General features: G+C 40.9%; 1 protein-coding gene across 1 annotated transcript; it reads left to right on the top strand.

The window, feature by feature from the left end:
* Nucleotides 1-1459: 1459 nt before the first annotated feature.
* On the top strand, nucleotides 1460-20170 carry ARF4 (ADP ribosylation factor 4). Its single transcript, XM_056129180.1, has 6 exons — nucleotides 1460-1863; nucleotides 11315-11395; nucleotides 12203-12312; nucleotides 14608-14679; nucleotides 17382-17507; nucleotides 19234-20170. Exons 1-6 carry the CDS (start codon nucleotides 1797-1799, stop codon nucleotides 19318-19320), a joined length of 543 nt encoding a protein of 180 aa, XP_055985155.1. The 5' UTR covers nucleotides 1460-1796; the 3' UTR covers nucleotides 19321-20170.
* The last annotated feature ends 1973 nt before the right edge of the window (nucleotides 20171-22143 follow it).

The raw sequence follows: 22143 nt of genomic DNA, 5'->3' as shown, positions 1-22143 counted from the left end.
TGGCTGTAGAGCCCAGGAGAGCACAGCAAATTAGATGGGAAAGTTGCATAGAAGCCCACTAAACTTAATGAATAAAACAACACAGAAAGCCCAAGCAGCACCGAACAGCTCAGTAAATCCTCAATGACTTCAGCAACACAATTGCTCACAATGTTGTTATTAGAAATTGACACGTTGTTATTAGAAACATAAAATATTTTGTGCTTACTAAGGGGAACATGGTTGGGGTGGGAAGCAGAAAACTGGGGGCAATGTGGTGGTAAGATCACACTGGTGGTGGGATTGGTGCTGGAACACTGAATATATAAAACATTTATAAACAACTCTGTAACTCATGGTGTTTAAAGTTTCAAACATTAAAATAAAAAAATACTCAAATGTTCACTTTTGTTCTTGAAAGCCCAAAACTTTAAACAATAGCAAGAGCGTCAGTAGGTAATGGAAAAAAGTAAAGGTGGTCAGACTGGAGAACTGGCTCAACGGGCTGGCACACATTTGCTGTATGCTGGGATTTGGGGGGGTTGATTCCCAGCACTGCAGTCTCCCAACCATGACCAGAAGATACACCCTTCCCCAAGCAACGAGCCTGGGGATAGCCAAGTACTGCAAGAATGTGGCCCTAAAACTCCCTCAATAAAAAAAAGAAATTATGGCAAGTTCACAAGATGGCACATAAAGTAAACGTATTGCAAGCCAGAGTAGCTACATGGGTTATGTGCTAAGCAAACGCTTTGCCTGCCAGGCCAGGCGTCAATCTCTGTTGTCACCCAGTACCCCGAGCACCGCAGAGTATAGCCCAAATACAAATAAGCTTTTCTAAGGGTATTATATGGCCGAATCTCAAAATTATGCGAGAAGCTATACATTGAAAAACGACATCGACTATATAATGGGAAAGCAATAGTGAGAGCAGTTCACAACTGGGTCAGGGGCTGTGGTGTAGGGAAAAAGCTGACTACCAACGGAGTACGAGGGAACCTTTAGGGTAACAGAAAAAGCAACTTGACTTTTAACAACGTACCCGGTGGGAAGGTAGAGCCACGGTCTCCACCCCTCCACGAGGGCGCATTCGTCCCGTACGTCCCGTGCGTGAAATGTGTACGTTCTCGGGACCGGGGAATTCCCCAATACGCACAGAAACAACAATTCGGGTGCCCAAAGGGCAGAGACACCGGAGGTACACCACGTAACCCACACTACACAGTCGCCCTTTCCGGAAGCACGGACGACACCTCCCTGGACCCGGGTTTCCGGGCGGAAGGGGCCTCGCCTTCGGTCTGATTGGTGGAGACGAAGCGAAGCATTGTGGGAGCTTAAGCCTCCCCGTCGTACGCATGCGCGGGGTGGCTGCTCGGTTCCTGGAGCCACGTCCGGGAGGTGACGGCGGCCTGAGAGGCACGTCGGGGAAGGGGGCGGCTCCCCAGCGTGCGCACGCGCAGTGGGGGCTCCCAGGACCGGAAGCGCAGGGGGATGGGACGGCGGTGACGCGATTCTGTCCGCGTTGGAGGGGCCGGGCCGCCGCCGGAGTCGCCGCGGCTGCCGCGTGACGTGGCACAGCCGAAGCCTTAACGCCGAGAGCCGGAGGTGCCCCGCCAGTCGCCGAGCAGGTCGTCGCCCCGCTGCCTTCGGGTTCTGGAGCTTCGTGTCGGCGCGCCAAGCCCTCGAGCCTCCTCGGCCGCGCTCTCTTTCCTCAGCGGCGGTACCTCGGCGCCCTTTGCCGGGAGCGGGAAAGGAGAGGCCCCGGGGACGCCCCGCACAACACTTTCTGCCCGTCGCTTGAGCCCCGACCTGCCGCCATGGGCCTGACGATCTCTTCACTTTTCTCGCGCCTCTTCGGCAAGAAGCAGATGCGCATTTTGATGGGTGAGTGGCGGCACCGCCGCGGCGGGGACTCGGGGCGGTCTCCGGGGCCTGCTCGCCTCCGCCCCTGGGTGGGGGAGGGGCGGCGGGCCGGGGGTCGCGGGGGAGCATTCTTCTGGGGGAACAATGGTGTGTACGGGAGGGACGCTCGGCCCCGCCGGCCGGGAGAGGCCGGACCGGGTTCTGGGCACGGCTTCCTCCTCCTCCTCCTCCTCCTCCTCCTCCACCTCCTCCTCCTCCTCCTCCTCCTCCTCCGGGCTTGGCTTCGCTCTCGGCGACCCTCGGGAGAGCCTGGTGCGACGGGCGCGGAGAGAGGGCGAGCACCCCCCGCGGGGCTCGCGGAGACCCGGACACGGCGGCGAGGCCCGTCGCCAGGGTCCACTCGGGCCCCCTCTCCCCGGCGCTGGGCAGCAGGCGGCCGCGGCTTCCTCCTGCGGTCTCCGCCCAGCGAGCGGGGCCGCGCAGGAAGTGACCGGCTGCAGCCCCGCGGCCTCCGCGCTCGGCCTCGCCGAAGTCAGCTCCGAAAGTTGGTGTGTGTTTGGGTTTGGGTTTTTTTTTTTTTTTTGGTTAGTTTGTTTGTTCTTTTCGTTTGTTCTCTTTCGAATTCAGCGTCCCCGAGAACCGCGGGGCTTTGCCTCTCTTGGGCCCCCTCTCAAAAACTCAAGTGTATTCGCTCGCTTCCTCTGCCAGCTGGTTACGATCTCATGAAAGACAAAACAAAAGTGGGGGAACTTTTTTTTTTTTTCCCCCCTCCCAAGTCTGGAAACACGCTTCAAGCGACCGAATGTCCTGTTGCTGGACTTTCTACGGCCAGCCTTGCGGATTGCAAAGCTGTTTTATTGTTGCCAGCTCTGTTAGGAAGCGGGCGGTTGGAAAGTTGCGTTTGCGCGGCAGTGCTTGCAGTCTTTCCAGGAGAGCAGGGGCAGGTGGTCGGCATCTGGGGGATGTGAGCACCGCCTACCCCATTGTACTACCGTGAGTCAGCCCCTGCACCCAAGTTCGGCGCACCGGACCTAAGGAATTTTTAGAGGAAGACTCTCTCCCTCTAGGGGAGAGTCCTTGCGCCGTCAGAAGTTTTCCAGCGCAGGGTTCAGAGGTAGTGCAGGATGTGTGAAGGTGAAAGGCGGGCGCAGTTAGTTCTATTTTCACTTTCCTGTTAATGCAGCTTGGGTTCTGGAAACGGTTGTGCATGATTCCTTTACAAGAATGATTTTTTGTCTCCTTCTAGTGTCATATTTAATTGATGGAACGGAAAGTGAACTATTTTTTTTTTAAGTGCAAGCTTAATTATTATTTCATCTTGAAAGTGACTGAAAATTGGCACGGGGGCAAAAATCTGGATTCGGGGGGGTGGGGGAGCTTTTGAGTACACTTGTAGCCTCTTCGAAGTAGCCATTTCTTTTATTGATTGCAAGTGAATATTTTCTTCATTTCTTTAGTCTTCTGTGATGTCTAAAAGTTTCACAGGTAGAAAGTATTACCTGTTTGCTGTATTAAGGGAGCAATTATTTGTCCTCTACACTATTAATTATGGAAAGAAAACAGAAGACGAAAGTGTATACATTTTTGCATCCGAGCTGGGGACAGAAGTCATTTTTGAAATCAGTGATTTTGTTTAAAGTGTCACCCAGATTTGCTTTTCTTGTTTCACACTTTAATTTCGGTTAAGGTTTTCTTGTTAAAAACACTTCTAGGGAAATAACCACACGAAGACAAATCCTTGGCTTCTGATTACAAAACAGATTATCAGTAGCCGTGGAAGGGGGAGTAACAGGCAGACTAGGAGTGACTGAGTACAGTGATGGAAGATCTTGGGCACTGGTGTGCTGAATGTGCAGTAACTTTGTTAGTATCACAAGCATTAACATTATCGTTATGTTAGCTAAACTGCAGTTTAAGAAAGTCACAAAGTCAGTCTTTATGCTAACTTAAATGAAGTAGAACCACACAAAGGATCTGGAAAGGAATCCAAAAGCTTGATAATTTTTAGATTTTTAAAAAAATTCTGACCACTTTGATAGCATAAATAGTAGATCATTCATAAGGTGTCTACCTCCATTCAAATAATAGCGTTAGCAGAATCAGTAGTTAGTAGTTTTTACCATATTAATGATTTTTGGCAGGTATGTGTGCTGATATTCCTTTATGAGACCTCTGGGGACCATATGGAGTGCTGGGGATCAAACCTAGCAGACCTTGTTTGATCAGCTACTGCTTAGCCCCTGAGTCTTGCCATTTTAAAGTCACATTAAGTATATTCAGATTAAGAGCAAGCCAAGGGGCTGGGTGCAGCTACTTTGGAGAAGACTTAAATTTTATTTCTATACTCTGCCAAAAGTTCCAATTATCTTGAGGTGTTTGGAGTTATACCTTAGTGTAGTTAATGAATTTAAAAACAGAAATGGTTGTGTGATTTAAAAACAGAAATCACTTGTGGGCATTTTGTTGGTTTAAAATTTAGACATCAGTTTTTGTCTCGGTTTTCTCATTTGGCCCTGTTTGATCTCTGATAAAATGTGTAATTTTTGTCACCGAGTCCTTAATTTTTTTTTTTGTTGTTGTTGTTGTTGCTGTTTTTGTGGTTGCAACAGTGGGGTGGTGCTCGGGTTCCTGCTGCCTCCCCACTCAGGAATTACTCTTGACAGGCTCTGGGGAACAAAGGAATACTGGAGATTGACACCTATCCCCCTCCCCCATAGTGTTTGAAAGCCGGAAAAAAAATGTTCCTAAAAGGATAGTACCAGTATAGTATAGTTCTGTGTTACCTCTGCAGATTGTTATTTGAAGACCCAAAAGAGATTCACTAGAAACTTCTTGTTTGCCAATTTAGAAAATATTACTAAATAATTTTTTTACGAGACTGAGTGCTGTTTCATATTGTGCCGTATTTTGTAAATGCATTTCTTAAAATTTTTATTCTAAAAATAACACATGTCCTTTCTGTTAAGTTTAGTAATCATGAAAAGGAATAAAGTGCCTGGAACTCATCATCCCACAGTATTAGTATTTTGTTCTATTTACTCATCCTTAAGAGGTTTTTTTCCCTTTAAAAAATTGTAGTTTTGACAAAATGCTGCGTACTTTCTTCTTAAGTTAACTTTTTATGAACATTTTTCTAGGACACTAGTTGAAAATATTGCCAGCCTTTTAAAAGTTCATTCTTCTTAGTCATGCAAATACAGAAAAACAGTAGAAGAGGGAGAAATCTTTAGTGTCTGACATTAGAAGTTTCATTTAGTGTCAGAGTGAAGATAAAAGTTTAGATATAACCTTCATTCTTAGATGCACCCTCCTGCATTGTTGCAAAGTGTGCTTTTCAGAGATGATAATTTGCTGATACACTGATCAAAATGCAGATATTCCTGTTGTGTTGAGTGAAAGAAAAGTATAAGCTCATTATCATTTTACTATACAACTTCATTTTAGTTTTAGTGGTCAGTTTCTGAGAAATTAGATAAAATAAACATTTTATTTTTTATGGCCCTGGAGAGATATATAAGTAGGGTGTAGGGTGTTTGCTTTGTACACTCTTGACCTAGGTTTGATCCCCAGAACCACCTATGGTAACCCTTTCCAGGAGTAAGCCCTGACTGAGCACTGCTGGGTGTGCCACCGCCCCCCCCCCCCCCGCCCCCCGTGTTTTCAAGAAGAAATGTAACCAGAATGGGAGTATGGCATTCTTGCATCAGGTATACTGTGTTTTGGGGTCAGGGTGGTGATGTTCTGGGAATAGACCCCTAGGGCTCCTTTATGCAAAAGATGGGCTTTAGGGGCTGGAGCAATAGCACAGCGGGTAGGGCGTTTGCCTTGCATGCAGCCAACATGACCGACACAGGTTCAATTCCCAGCACCCCATATGGTCCCCTGAGCACCGCCAGGGGCAATTCCTGAGTGCATGAGCCAGGAGTAACCCCTGAGCATCGCCGGGTGTGACCCAAAAAGCAAAAAAAAAAAAAAAAAAAAAAAAAAAGATGGGCTTTAGCTCTTTGAGCAGTCTCCCTGCCCCCCTCCCCTTCTTTAAGATTAAGATATAATTTATGTAGCATACAATTCATCCTTTTAAGTTGTGTAATTCAGTGACTTTTTTTCATTATAGTCACAAGTTGTTTAACTATAATTTCATACATATGTCTTAATACTAGAAAATTTTCGTAATCCCAGAAAGAAACCTTCTGTCATTAAGGGTATCTTCTGTACCTCTTGCCCAGTCTTCCTCAGTTCTCTTGCAATCACAGTCTTTTTGTTATGTTTGTGGACCACACCCAGCAGTGCTGATGCTAGGTGATGGTGTTCAGGGGGAGATGAGGTGTTGGGGATCACACCCAGACCATCCACACACAAAACCTTGTTGAGCCTTTCTCTCTGGCTCAGTAGTTTCTAGTCTCATAAACTTGTTTCTTGAGACTATTTATATAAAGGAATCATAGTGTATAAAATTTCATGTTATTTATCTTTTGCTTGGCATAATGTTAAGGCTTATTCCTATTTTATAACATGTATCTGCATTTAATCCCTTTTATGGCTGAATAGTAATTCTCTTGTGTGGATCTCTTTTTTCTTTTTTTGCTTTTTGGGTCACACCCAGAGATGCACAGGGGTTACTCCTGGCTCTGCACTCAGGAATTACTCCTGGTGGTGCGCAGAAGACCCATATGGGATGCCAGGGATCGAACCAGGTTGGCAGCATGCAAGGCAAATGCCCTACCCACTGTACTGTCACTCTGCCCCCTGTCTATTACATTTTCTTTCTCCATTCATCAGTTGATGAAGTTCTGATTGTTTCTATTTTTTGTCTTCAAATAGTGATTCTATGAACATTCATGGAACAAGTTGTGTTCTAAAAAATGTAAAGGTTTACAAATGAAATTGTTGGAAATTATTAGTAATTACTGGAATATGTGAATTATTTTAATTTGAGAAGAACTGACATAGTATTTCAAAGTAGCTACACTATTTTCCCTCCAGCTGTGTATGAGATTTTTCTTTGTGTTTGTGTTTTGAGCAGCACTGGTGTTCAGTGCTTATTTCTGGCTTTGAGCTAGGGATCACTCCTGGTGGGTCTCGGGAACCATATGGGGTGCTGGGGAATGAATCCAGTTCAGCCTTTTGCAAGGCCAGCTCACTCTCTGCCTGCTGCTCTGTTTTTCCAGCCCCAGTGGATGAGGGTTTTTAATTTCTTTGCAACAACCTAGAGTGGAGATAATTGGAATCAAATGTCCTTCATTCAAACTAAGTATTTCTTGCTGCCATAATTTGGTGGTGCACTTCTAATGATTGGCAAATATTTTGGGGGTCCTATTTTTGACAGTTTGATCAAAGTGTACTTCTAGTTAATGTGAACAAGTAATTCCAGTATATCGTTCAGTATAGTGACTTGTTTACTGGGGTGGAAGGTCAGGGAGGATACATTACTGGACTATTTAGATTAGAGTCTTATCTCTGGTAGTTGAGAGCTATAGGTTGAGACTAAATCTCATTGCCAAATATTGTAACATTAAACACTTAGAAAAGGATTATTAGACCAACATGTTTTAATAAGTATGTAACAAGTCTTGATGTTATGCATTAATTTGTGAATATTGAATCTCATAGTGCGAAGTATCTGTTTGAAAGAAAATGTCTGATTTGCATTTATATAATGGTACTGGGGTACCATATGCTGGTGATTCAACCCAGGACAGTATTTGCAAAGCAAATGCCCTTCCAACTGTACTATCTCTCTGGCCCTTGACCCTTAATTTTTAAAACTAATTAATGGAGCCATAGCACAGCGAGTAGGGCATATGCCTTGCAGTAACACCAAGTCTCACAATGGAGACATTACTGGTGCCCGCTCGAGCAAATCGATGAACAACAGGAGGACAGTGCTACAGTGCAGTGCTACAGTTTATGGGGATTGAAGGAACAATTCAATTGGCTAGAGCACATGCTTTGCATGTAGAAGGCCTTAATTCAATCCCTGACACTGTGTGCTACTCTGAACAGCAAGCTGATAGCAGCCCCTTAGCATCCCGGATGTGGACCAAAACCAAGAGAACTGTGAAAAATAATGCATACTTTATTATTGTCAGATTTTTTTTTAAGTATTTATATGTATTCTGTAGGCTACTTTTTTTCCCCTCACAGTTTTATTGGGGTAGCTGCTTGGATTTCTTCCTTTTCTTCTCTCTCTCTCTCTCTTTTTTAATTTTTATTAGTAAAACACCATGAGGTACAGTTGTAGACTTAAAAATTTTTGTGCTTGGGTTTCATTATACAATGATCGAGTACCCATCCCTCCACCAGTGCCCATTCTCCACCACCACTAATCCCAGTATCCCTCCCACCCTCCATCCCCCCATCCCACCGTGCCTCTGTGACAGGGCGGTCCCTTTTGTTCTCTCTCTCCTTTTGGGTGCTCTGGTTTGCAAAAGAGGAATTGAGTGGCATTCATGTTTGGTCTATAGTCTTACTTTCAGCATGCATCTCCCATCCTGGGCGGATCTTCCCAACACTCTTTATTTTGGTGCTCCCTTCTCTATCTGAGCTGTGTAGGCTACTTTAGAGCTGCATTCCTGGCTCCAACTTACAGTTGTTATTTTGTAAACATTTTCCCACCCCAAAACAATAAAAATAAGTCTGTAGAATGTATTCCAGGCCTGCAGTTATATTGATAATCAGGACATATAACCAGCTTAACATTTGTTTATTGTTGTTAGGGGCATACCTAGAGGTCCTCAGTGACCAACAGGACCACATCTGCTGAGGGGGACAGGAGGTGTGGAGTGCCAAGGATCAAACCCAGGACCTCATGTTCAAGGCAGTGAGCTCAACCACTTGAGCCACAACCAAGCCTCAGCCTGACATTTTAATTAAAAATGAAATCTGGACTATACCCATAGTACATTGGTGACTCAGGTTCAATCCCTGGCACCTCATATGGTTTCCCAACACCCTAGAAATCATTCCTGAGCACAGAGCCCTGAGCACAGCTGGGGTTGACTCCAAATCCAAAAACTCTGCTTGGGTAATTTTATTCTTTGTAAGTGAAAGTAAATACACTTATTTTACTAATATTTTCCCGTCTCATTTGATTTAATTTTCCTGAAGATGCCAGATTTCAAGGTTACTCTTTTTGTTTGTGTATTTTTGCTTTTTTCTTGTTTTTTGCTTTTTGGGTCACACCCAGCGATGCTCAGGGATTATTCCTGGCTCTGCACTCAGGAATTACTCCTGGCTGTGCTTGGAGTACCATATGGGATGCCGGGGATTGAACCCAGGTCGGCTGTGTGCAAGGCAAACGCTCTACCCACTGTGCTATCGTTCAGGCCCCCTATTTTTTCTTTTTTAGGATTATGTTTTCTAATCTTTTGATACTGGGGCTCTAAAACATTTTCTGTTTCTTTTACCCATGGGTGAGGGTTTAGAGTGAAATGATCACTTAATGTCTCCATATTTTGGAAAGAATAAACCTTAATTCTGTATGAAGAAGTGGGAAGCATTTTATCAGAGGACTTGATAAGACATAATACTGGGGCCAGAGAAATGGTACAGCTGGTAGGGCACACCGCCATCCCAAGACTGATTGTTGAGTGCAAAGCCATGAGTGGACCCTGAGCACTGCCTGGTGTAGCCCAGAAACAAAAACAAAATATGACATAATATTTAATTTTCTGAGATATTTTATATTTTTTAAAATTATTAGCCATATCCACATTCAGCAGCTCACAGTCTGCTTCCAGATTGGTGTTAAGGATTAACTCCTGAGGTGCCGGAGTATATATACCATGTGACGCTGGAGGTTTTACCAGGCTTATTGTATGAAATGAATGCACTCCCACCTACAGGTCTGTCTCTGCTGTTGCTCCCTCCCCTGAGATTTTAAAACTACCCTTAGTAAGTAACAGAATTGCCTCTAGCCTTTGTTTGGGAAAAGATGATTTATTTAAACTTTGTAACATTAGTTTTTGTTCCAAGTCATGCTTTCAGTTAAATATTTAAAAAGCATCTTTTACTGTTTTAATTTAAAATCCTTGATAATGTGAATCTAGTGGTCAAATATGATGGATGGACATGACAACAGTAATTCAGTGAAGTTATTGGTGATCTTTCATTTACGAAAACTTTAGCTTTTGAGAGATTCACAATTTGAATAAGCATTTAATTTGCTCTTCACTTTCATTAGAACAAAGGTTATACTTGATTACTATGAATACTCTCCCCTCACCCCTGACAAGACCAGAATATTCTTCCCTACTTGTATCTACTTCAAAAGATTATTTCAAAATATAGACATTAGATATCAGAGATAAATGATTGGGTCAGTTTTCAACCCAAATTAATCCTTTATTTTTCTTTTCTGCATATTCAGTCTAGTAAAAACTAAACCAAATTTAAGCTATAAACTGGTCTGATAACATTTTCACAAAAGGAGTCTAGTACATAGTAAATTCCTCTTCCTGCAACATAACTTTTACCTGAACTTTTGTTTTGTTTTGTTTTGCTTTTTGGGTCACACCTGGCGGTGTACAGGAGTTACTCCTGCATTACTCCTGGAGGTTCTCAGGGGACCATATGGGATGCTGGGACTCGAACCTGGGTTGGCCACCTGGAAGGCAAACGCCCTACCCGCAGTGCTACCACTCTAGATCCCTACTTAAATTTATGCTTACGTAAAAGGTGCAAAATACTTCAGATAAATATGTGTTCACTTACTACATATATTCTGATTCGGGCTGGATTGATAGCACAGCGGTAGGGCATTTGCCTTGCACGCAGCCTACATGGCCGACTCAGTTCTATTCCTCCACCCCTCTTGGAGAGTCCAGTAAGCTACCGAGAGTATCTCGCCCGCACGGCAGAGCCTGGCAGGCTACCCGTGACATTCGATATGCCAAACACAGTAACAACAAAGTCTTACAATGGAGACGTTACGGGGCCCGCTCGAGAAAATCGATGAACAACGGGAGGACAGTGGACATATTCTGATTTGACTTTGGATTTCTGTTTTTATTTATAGGGTAGGGCATGGTTTGAGCCACATTCTGAAAGTGCTCAGGGAACTGTGGAGTGTGACTGCATCACCCTGTATTATTTTTCTGGCCCCAAATTTGTCGTTTTTAAAAAGAGATGGTACATAGAATTAGTAAGGACTTGAGTTGGCAGAGACTTTAGGGTATCTAAAGTCTGCATTAGATACCTTGTTTTTTGGGGGTTTTTTTTTCGTTTTTTATAGAAATTGGAGTGAACTTTTTTTTAACAGAATCTTTATTTATTTATTTATTTGCTTTTTGGGCCACACCCGGCGATGCACGATGCACATGGGCTTCTCCTGGCTCTGCACTCAGGAACCACTCCTGGTGGTGCTCGGGGACCATATGGAATGCTGGGAATCGAACTGGGGTCATTTTTTAAAAAATAAAATTATTCGAGTGTGCTTTTGTTCATACTTAAAATATAAAAATTTTTCTTCTAGTTGGATTGGATGCTGCTGGCAAGACGACCATTCTGTATAAACTGAAGTTAGGGGAGATAGTCACCACCATTCCTACCATTGGTAAGTTTGCAGATGGTTTTAATCTGTATCGTATTTTCCCTAATTGAAATAAAATTGTTTACTTTTGGAGCTTTGTTCTTTCCTTTTTCTTTTTACCTTATTTTTATTTTTTACTTCTATTTATAGCAGTCCTAAGACACAAGAATTGAGGATAATGGAGAGATTTGCCTTAAATCTTTCCTCCCTCTTCCCAGTTTCCCACATTGTTAATGTTACTTTCAGAGTGGCAAATTTGTTACAGCTGATGAAATTTATTGCCACTTCATAATCAAAGTCCATAGTTTACCTTAAGGCTCATTCTTAGTGAAGTATATGTTCTATAGGTATGTCAGTGTGTGTGCATGCCTGTGTGCGTGCGTGTATGCATGCAAGTGTGGGTGACTGCCTGGCTGGCTTTCTTACCTTAGAGATCACTCTCTTGGTATTCTGTGGATATTAACAGATAGTACTCAGGGTTTACTCCTATCTTTGTGGTCAGGGGTCCCTCCTGGCAGTACGGGGAGGAGACGGGGAGCTATATGTGGTGCTGATGATCAGAACATAGTTAGCCGCTTATGAGCATAACTTAACTCGAGTTTCTACAGCCCTTGTTTTGGGGGCCACACCTCTGGGTGTGGTGCTCTGGGGATAATACTGCTTTCTCTGTATTGTGGAATAATCTTAGCAGTGCTGGACCTCCTGCGTTGGGCCAGCCTGTTGAGCTAACTCTTTGACCCACTAGCAGTATTTTTAAAAAGCTATCCTGAGAAAATTAGGGGTTTGTTTTCTTAGCATTTTGCACAGCAGTCATACTTATTTTCCCTGTAGGTTTTAATGTGGAAACAGTCGAATATAAGAACATTTGTTTCACGGTGTGGGATGTTGGTGGTCAAGATAAAATTAGACCTCTCTGGAGGCATTACTTCCAAAATACCCAGGTAAGGAGTGCTGTATATTTTCATAGTTTTATGTATTTCATGCTCCACGGTTTATGTTACTATCTGCTGTTTACTTGAGTGCTGCCATTTACTATGAGTTAGCATTCTTCTTATCACTACTTCCATATTCTTCAGTGGACTCTTGCTCATGAGTTTGGAGACTAAACTTCTTTAGGGTAGAAGGGTTTAATAGTCATCATAGTAATATCTTGTAATATTGGTTGGATGGTGGATGAGTTATTCTCAAGATTGAGTTAGGTATCTTAGTTGTATTGATTTCATTCTTATTTTAGAAAGGGAGGGAGGTTTCACTAAGTGTCTGTTATTGTAGTTTTTAATACCTGTAAGTATTAAAAGTATAGCCTTTTTTGTTGTTTTTTTGTTTGGAGACCACATCTGGCTGTGATCTCAGGATCACTCCTGGTGCTGCTTGGGGGACTATCTGGGATGCCAGGGGTGGAACCCACGTCAGCCACAGCAAGACAAGTGTCTTACCCACTGTGCTCTCACCGGTCCTCTAGTATCCTTTCTCTGGTCCAGTTAGTGTTTATTAAAATTACATTAAGGAGAAAAGATATGTTTATTGATGTGAAGATACTTGATAGTATTCATGTATAGAATATTGGCATGGAAAGGTCTTTAGTAATTTTTTTTTTTTTAGAGTAAAAGGCCTCAAATTTGGTTGCACATTAGAACCACCTGGTGAGCTTTACTAATCCCACATCCCTGATCAAAACCTGAACTCTCTGACATATGCTAGGGAACAGTAGTGCTTCCCAAACTTCGTTTGTGCATATGAATCACCTGGGCAATTTGTTAAAATATGTTGAACAGCAGGGCCTGGCTGAGTAAAACCCAACATTCTGTCTTCACATTCTGCGTTTCCAGCATGTTAATAGTTGGTACTGACTTGGGACCTTTCAGTAGCAGATCTCCAGTACAGGGTATTTCAGTGGTTGCTTTGTAGATGTTGTTGTCTGGATAATCTTGTTCCGGAGTTAGAGCAACACTCTCTTGGCATTGTAGGATGTTTAGTATCACTTCTGGCCTCTACAGAGTGCTGGAGGTAAGCTTCTGCCTCATCCTCTGTTTTGACAACCAAAGAAAGATGTTTCCAGAATTGCTGCTACTTGAGAACTTGTCCTAAATTTTATATATGAAACTGAAGCTTGGAGTGATTTACCTAAGATTAACTGTCTTTCTATTTAAACCTTGTTCCAGCTGTTTTATGTTTTCTACCACACAAGAAGTTTCTTAACAAGTTTTTGTTACTACTACAGTTTTTATTTTATTTTTGTGTTTGGGCTACTGGTGCTTTGTTGAGCATTTGTTCCCTAGTGGTACTTCAGGAACAATGCAGTGCCAGGGATCCAGTCCAGGTCTCCTGCATGCAGATCATATGCAATAGCCCTTTGAGCTCTCTCCCAGGCCTGGAAAGAGATTTTGAAATGAGTCATATTTTATAAATTTACTGTGAAAAATTAAGCCAAAGGTATTTCACTTGAGTAACGTAACTTTTTTAATTGAATAAAATTTAATTTATTATAAACAAAGTTGAGTCTATCAAAAAAGTTTTTTAATTTGAAATGAATGTGATAAAATTATAAATACTTTTTTTTTTAGTATTTAGAGCTTTTTTTTTTTTTTTTTTTTTATTTATTTATTGAATCACTGTGGGAAAGGTTACAAAGCTTTCAGGTTTATGTCTCAGTCATGCAAATATCAAACACATTTCCCTTTACCAATACTTATTTTTTACCATGAAGAACCCCAATAAAACCCCACTCCCCACCCCTCCCCGTCCCTGTGAGGCAGATGAATTCTAGTTAACACTCTATCTGCTTTGATTAGATTCATTGTTTCAATAAAAGATTCACCACTATTATTTAGAGTTTACCCCCCCCCAAATCAGACATGCTGAAAAAGCATTGTGAAGTGATTTGCTTTCTACGGCTGGGTTCAAGAATTAAATGTTGGTTTTGGATTTCTGCTCTTTTACCTATTGACCCTGGAAGTATTTCTACTGAAAGTCAGATAGTTAAGAAATTGGTTTCTGTGTTCTGGAGTCGTGGCCGTGCTGGAGAGCCGCTCGCGGGGGGCAACCGGTGGCCTCGGTAGGGCGTGAAGGGCGGAGCGAAACGCCCCCCTTCCCATGAGGTTTTTTTTTAAAAATGTTTTCTTTCTAACATCTAGCACTTGATGTGGTTCTTTACAAAACATTTATACTTAAGTTTAATATTTAACATGATCTTTAAATCTTTAATCTAACTTAAAATTTATAAAAATTTTTCCTAGGGTCTTATTTTTGTGGTAGATAGCAACGATCGTGAACGAATTCAGGAAGGAGCAGAAGAGCTGCGGAAAATGGTATGGATCATGTATTTTAATTTTATTTAAAATATTTTGAATAAAAATCTTTTGGCATGTAATGGTGATAGTGTTGGTTGGTACATTGATAGGATCAGTTAGTACATTTTTAACTTCGATGAAATTACACATTGAAGGAGGGCACAGCTAGCTTTTAGAATTCTCTGCAGGTGATTTAGATGCATGTCTGTGGAGGGTATGTGTATACTTAATCCAGTTTGTTATTTTAAAATAGAAATTTATAATTTTGAAACTGTGCGTAGGAATCCTGGTTCAAATTCCTTTGCCAAGGTCAGGTTCTGTTTTCTTTATGGAATGTTTATAATTACTTTGAAATGTTTTGCTATAGTAATCATAAGAAAAGTCTACTGGAAAATAGAAGCATTTGATTGTGGATTGATGGATTAATGCTTTCATATGTTAATAAAATTCCTGGTGGGGCTAGGAATTACCGAGATCCTTATTAGAGGAGCCTTGTATGGCATCAAGCTTAAAAATATATCCTAAAATAAAACCCTTACTTTATTTTTAATTAAAGAACTGTGATTTACAAAGTTATCGGTAGTTGAGTTTTAGGCATATAATATTTAAACACGAGTTGACCACCAGTGTCCACTTCTCTCCACCAGTATTCCCTTATTCCTTGTTTCCTTCCCCACCATATTTCTGCCTCAAATTGACAGACACATTCCGAAGTTTCAGTGGTTATAACTTATCTTATATTTTCAGTTTCATTAAGTCTGTGTTTTACATATATGATTCAGTCACACAGTATAATTGAAGCCCTGATACTAATTCACCTATTAACTTCCCATTAATCTTCTACCCCCCGCCCCCCTTGTTTCTTCTTTGTTTTTCCCTCTCTAAACACTGGGGTGATCTAGGCATCCCTCTTTCACCTACAGTACATGTCCTCATCCAGTATTCTATATACCTAGATAGATGAGATCATCCTGTGTTTCTTTCTTCTTCTGACTTAATTCAACATATCTTCCAATTCCAATCTATTTGTAGCAAATTGCATGATTTCATTGTTTCTTGGAGCTGCATAGTATTCCTTGTGTATAAATACCACATCTTCATAATCCATTTCTCTGTAGTTGAACACATAGCTTGATTCCATATCTTAACTATTGTACCTGGTGGTGCTCAGGGGTTACTCCTGGTTTTGCACTCAGGAATTACTCCTGGTGGTACTCAGGGGACCATATGGGATGCTGGGAATTGAACCCGTGTCAGCCGCATGCAAGGCAAATGCCCTACCTGCTGTACTATTGCTCCAGCCCCGTGTTTTGTGTTCTTTTTAAAGATTTTAATTTTAACACTTGGCTTTTTCAATAAATTGCTTGAAGCAAGATATCCTTCATATGCCATAATTTTTATGCATTAAAAATAAAGAAGCCAAAGCCAGGGAGATAGTCCTAAAAGGTTAGAGCATAGAGGAGCCCTACGTTTGATCCCTGGCACTGCATGGTTCCCTAAACAAAACTATGTGCTCCTTCCCAAAATTGAAAGATTGAATGCTTTTTATGGATTTGTCTTGGTTTGAGGGACATATCTGATGGTGCTCAGAGTTTACTCTTGGCAATGCTCCAGAGACCGTATACAGTACTGGGATTGATCGCTTTATATGGCAACTACCTTTTACCCACTCTTTCCTCACCCCGCCCCCATGGTCCCTTAGTGAATATTTTTTAAAATACAGAATTGTACAGACATCACCGGAATTGAATTTTAGAGTACTTTTGCCCCCCCCATTTCCCCCACTATCTAGAAGCCACTAATGGTCATTCCTATTTTTCCTATCCCATCCTATGCTCTTAACCCTAGTACTTTTGGTTTCTCTACATTTCACTTTTTCTAGACATAAATGAAGTCTTATAGTATATAGCCTTTTGTTACTTTTCTTTTCACTAAGCATCATTTTGGAGGTTCTTACATGTTGCATCATACATGTATCAATATTAGTACTTCATTTCTACCACCTCTAGTTGGTACTAATTTTTTATATATTTTTGTATTAAAATTTTAGTTTTTTTTTATTTATCATATGTATTTGTCATGCACAAGATCATTGTATTGCTGTTTGGTACAGCAGGCAGGCAGGATATAATCAAAAATTCACTTGGAGAAACTTTTTTTTTATATGTATTTTTTTGTCATCCACCTGGCAATGCTCAGGTGTTACTTCAGGCTCTGCACCCAGGAATTAGTCCTGGTAATTTTCAGGGGACCATATGAGGTTCCTGGGATTAAACCTGGGTCAGTGAGTGCAAGGCAAGCACCCTACCTACTGTACTATGGCTCAGTCCCTCCCAAAACTTTTTTTTTAACTACTATGGGTAAATAGGTAAGTACCATAAAATCCTGCTATAAATGTGTACTTCTGTATGTATTTGTCCTTGAAAATTCTTCTGACAATAGTCGATCTTGGAAGGCCAAATGAATCACCTGAATGGAATATTTGGCATTTCAAACAGTTGATATTTCAAACAATACTTGAAAACAGTATTGTTTTACTTGAAGGCATATATGTAATTTTAGTTTGCTCTGGACTTAAAAACTGATATAAAGATTTATGTAGTATAATGTGATTAATATGCATGTAAAATATGTATAATATATAAGAAGATTGTATTTAACCTGATTTGTTAATAATGATTTGATTCCATTTTACTGACTTTTGATGTCTTTATTTCCAGCTTCAGGAAGATGAGTTGCAAGATGCAGTATTACTGCTTTTTGCAAACAAACAAGATTTGCCAAATGCCATGGCCATCAGTGAAATGACAGATAAATTAGGTCTTCAGTCTCTTCGTAACAGAACAGTAAGTACTTGGAGGTTATCATCTATTAGAATTATTGGTGGGTTCGTTAAAGCTATTTTAACGTTGATTGTCCCTTTCAATAGACGAACACAGCATTAAAATAAACACTTGTCATATATAACAGGAATCCTTTCAGGATTTATTTCATACTTCTGTAAAAGTTGACTTTCAGGATGTTGAGGGAATGGAGAGACAGTACAGGGGTTAGCATACTTACTTACCTAGCATATAGCCAAACCTTTTCATCTCCAGTACCATGTAAATTAACCCTTAATTTAATTTTATCCTCAAAATCTACTGATGAATGTGTGAAAAATTACTGTAGGAGAATTTCAGTACCAGATTTTATTGATATTTTTAATAGGTTCTTAAAATTTTGTGGTTTCTTATTTAGATTCAGCTGTGCTGGATGCTGCTGGGGCAACAGTCCATGATGCTCCAGCAGTCATCTGGTTTAGGGGAATAAGTTTGGGGTCTTGTACTTCCTAGGCATGTGCTCTAGCCATTTGGACTGTCTCCTTGGCCCTCGTAATATCTTTTAAATTGCTCTGTAGCAAATGCATTATAGTTATATTTTCTCATCTTGTGGAACTCCCTCAGGATTTAGCTCTTTTTGTTTTGTTTAGATTTTTTGGCCACACCCAAAGTGCTTAAGGGGTTCTCCTGGCTCTACACTCGGGATTTACTTCTGGTAGTGCTCAGGGAACCACAGGGGTTCCGGGGGTTGAGTCTAGGTTGGCCATGTGCAAGGCAAATGCCCTATCGTTCTGACACCATCTTTTTTTTTTTCTTTCTTTCTTTTAATGGAATCGCAAAGGCCTCCTTGGCAGTGTCTTGGGCTCTCCAGGGCTATATCCAATGGTTCTGAGAGGTCATGTGGAGCCAGGGATTGAAATGAGTTCCTGTGCATACAAAAGACAACCATTAACTTCAGTACTGTCTCCCCAGCCCTAGCTAACATTTAATGTAATATTTTAAAAACTGCATGTTAAAATCCAAAGTTTATCAAAGGACCTATAGCTGTTCCATAGATTTTGAATTTAGTTTATTACTTTAGATCAGTTGTTTAAATAGATACCATGAACTGTTAACATGTCTTGTATTTTATGGTAGTTTTTCTTGTCAAGCTTAACTTATTAGTGAACAAGGCCAGAGTACTATGCAATGACAATAACTATTGACTATTTGGGATGTCCCATGCATGTTATTAAAAGTAAATGAAATGATACCAGTTTTCCATGTTCTGAAGATATGAATTCATGCCTTTTCACAGCTTGGTGTTATTTGGGTGTTCATGTTCAAACAGAAATTGGTAGCATTATATACTTGCAATCACCTTGTGACATAAAACATGGTCTTTATTATAAAGTTAAAAAAATTAATAAAAATAAGCTTATCCCTGTGCTGGGGGTGTGATGGAACCAGACTTTGCATATACAAAATTCTGACTTAAGTCATCCCCATGTCATCCCCAGTTACCTCTGGGTATGATTGGTGGGGACCCCCAGCACTAGCTGTAGTGGCTCCTGAAACAATTTTTTAAAAATGTCTTAGAGGTAATAACATTGCTTTTCATATATACCTGTGTGTTGAGATACATAAAATTAAAAAATAGTTAAAGTATTTGAAAACTTGCCTCTAAAATAACAGTAGCTACTTTTTCTAATTAAAAAACCAAGGTCATAGTCTTTCATTAATCAAGTCTTTTTTTATCCTTTCTTCACAGTGGTATGTTCAAGCCACTTGTGCTACACAAGGAACTGGTCTGTACGAAGGACTTGACTGGCTGTCAAATGAACTTTCAAAACGTTAAACGAAGCTGGATATCTAACCAAGGACATGATTGATAGAATTGGTCTAGGCTTGTTACAACAAAATTAGTTGCATCTTGGTTATTAAACAGTATCTGGGACTGGTTTGGGCAGAATATTACAACGTTTAAACTTATTTTGTTGCCAATTATTGTTTACCAAGTATAATGCTACTGTTGAGCAGTATACTTGGTTTTAAAGAAATTCTCCTTAACTCCAGAAAAAGTATCCTCTTTTAATTTACCTATCCTTAAACCCAAATGCCTGGATAAACCTATTGTGACAACTTCAAATAAATCTGTTTTGAATGTTTTTTGAGCCCACAACAAATAATGTTTTAAAGTTATTCCCTTGCTACTCTACTGATACCTTTATCATTCCTGGGACAGTCTGCTGATTTAAAATCGTAGCATTCCATTTGTATTTATTTTTTCTCCCTTGCCAAAAAGATTTTCTAATACTGCTTGTACCAGCCAGGGAAATTCACCAAAACACTAGATCTCTTGCACTGAGGAACTTATTTTGCCCCCCATTATTGACTCCTGACTTCCTCACTCAAGCTTGGTGTGGTTTGGATTTGATAGTTAATTAGTCCTGGGCTGGTTGCAAAGAGTTCATATTGAAATGATTTTTAATTATCAGCAGATTGTCTTTATATTGTATCTTTTTTATGTTGCATGTTGCTTTTGGTATCAGCCTGACTCTTTGCCCAGTATGATAGTTCTGCTGATGTTTTATTGTTTATTGGTGAACATACCTTCCTTAAAGAGTTTTTGGAAAACTCATTAAACTCAGTAAGTTTTCTTCATAACCCATTTGAAATTATTCCTAATAAAATGATAAAATATGTAATTGTGTATGTCCTTTTTGTGTCTTGAAGCTGATTGAAGTTAATTTTACTAGAAAAGTTGATGTACATAGTTTTTATTCTAAGCATAATTCCCAGAGAATTTATAGCACTGTCCTCCCATTGTTCATCTATTTGCACAAGTGGGCACCAGTAACGTCTTCATTGTGAGACTTGTTACAGTTTTTGGCATATTGAATATGTCATGGGGAGCTTGCCAGGCTATGCCGTGTGAGTGGGATACTCTCAGTAGTTTGCTGGGCTCTTTGAGAGGGATGGAGGAATCGTACCCAGGTCAGCCACATGCAAGGCAAACACCAGCTGTGCTATTGCTCCAGCTAGAGAATTTATATACTTTTGTTTTTTGGTTTGTTTGTTTTGTAATTTTTATTAGTGAAACACCATAAGGTACAGTTGTAGATTTTTGTGCTTGGGTTTCAGTTTTCAAATTTCGGTGTTTGGGTTTCAGTTATACAATGATCAAATACCCATCCCTCCACCATGCCCATTCTCCACCACCTATGATCCCAGTATCCCTCCCACCCCCCGTGCTCTCCTTCCTACCCCGCCTCTGTGGCAGGGCATTCCCTTTTGTTCTCTCTCTCTTTTTGGGTGCTGTGGTTTGCAAAAGAGGCATTGAGTGGCAATCATGTTTGGTCTATAGTCCACTTTCAGCATGCATCTCCCATCCTGGGAGGATCCTCCCAGCACCCTTTATTTGGTGCTCCCTTCTCTATCTGAGCTGCCTTTTCCCCTATCAGTGCAGCTGGATTTCAAGCCATGGAGTGAACCTCCTGGTACTTATCTAGACTATTCTTGGGTGTTAGTCTTCTATTTTGTTACTTTATGTTCCCCAGATGTATGAAATCTTTCTATGTCTGTCCCTCTCGGACTCATTTCACTTAGCATGATACTTTTATGTAGTACCACTTGTATGTAAATTTCATGACTTCATCTTTTCTAACAGCTGCATAGTACTCCATTGTGTAGATGCACCAGAGTTTCTTTAACTAGTTATCTGTTCTCGGTCACTTGAGTTTTTTCCAGATTTTGGCTATTGTGAACAGTGCAGCAATGAACATAGAAGTACAGATGTCATTTCGACTATACTTTTTTGCCTCTCCGGGATATATTCCCAGGAGTGGTATTGCTGGGTCAAATGGGAGCTCAGTTTCTAGTTTTTTGAGATTCGTCTATACTGTTTTCCAAAAGGGCTGAACCATCGGCATTCTCACCAGCAGTGAAGGAGAGGCCTTTTCTCCCCTCATCTGTGCCAAAACCGATTGCTTTTGTTCTTTTGGATATGGGCCAGTCTCTATGGTGTGAGATGATATCTTGTCGTTTTGATCTGATGATTAGTGATGTAGAGCATTTTCTCATGTTTTAGCCATTTGGATTTCTTCTTGAGGAAATTTCTGTTCACCCCATTTTCTGATGGGGTTGGTTATGTTTTCTTCTTGTGGAGTTCAACCAGTGCATTGTATATGCTTGATATCAATCCCTTATGAGGTGGGTATTGGGTGAAAATCCTTTCCCATTCTGTAGATTGTCTTTATATTCTGGTTACTGTATCTTTTGAGGTGCAGAAGCTCCTTCATTTATGATAGTCCCATTTGTTTATCTTTGTTTCCACTTGGTTGGTCAGTGGAGTGTCGTCTTTGAAGATACCATTAGCCTTAGTATTGTGGAGGGTTTTGCTGACCTTGTCTTCAATGTACCGTATGAATTTTGGCCTGATGTTGAGATCTTGAATCCATTTTGATTTGACTTTTGTGCATGGTGTTAGGTTGAGGTCTAAGCCCATTTTTTTGCATGTGGTTGTCCAGTTATGCCAGCACCATTTGTTGAAGAGGCTTTCCTTGTTCCAGTTCACATTTCTTGCTCTCTTATCAAAGATTAGGTGCTCATACATTTGGAGTTGTGTGTATGTATACTCCACCTTGTTCCATTGGTCTGTGGCCCTGCCTTTGTTCCAGTA

Source organism: Sorex fumeus, unplaced genomic scaffold (assembly GCF_029834395.1).
Source record: "Sorex fumeus unplaced genomic scaffold, SorFum_2.1 ptg000072l, whole genome shotgun sequence".
Taxonomy (NCBI): Eukaryota; Metazoa; Chordata; class Mammalia; order Eulipotyphla; family Soricidae; genus Sorex; species Sorex fumeus.
Note: the sequence above shows the minus strand (reverse complement) of the source record. Positions and strands in the feature narration are given on the sequence as shown.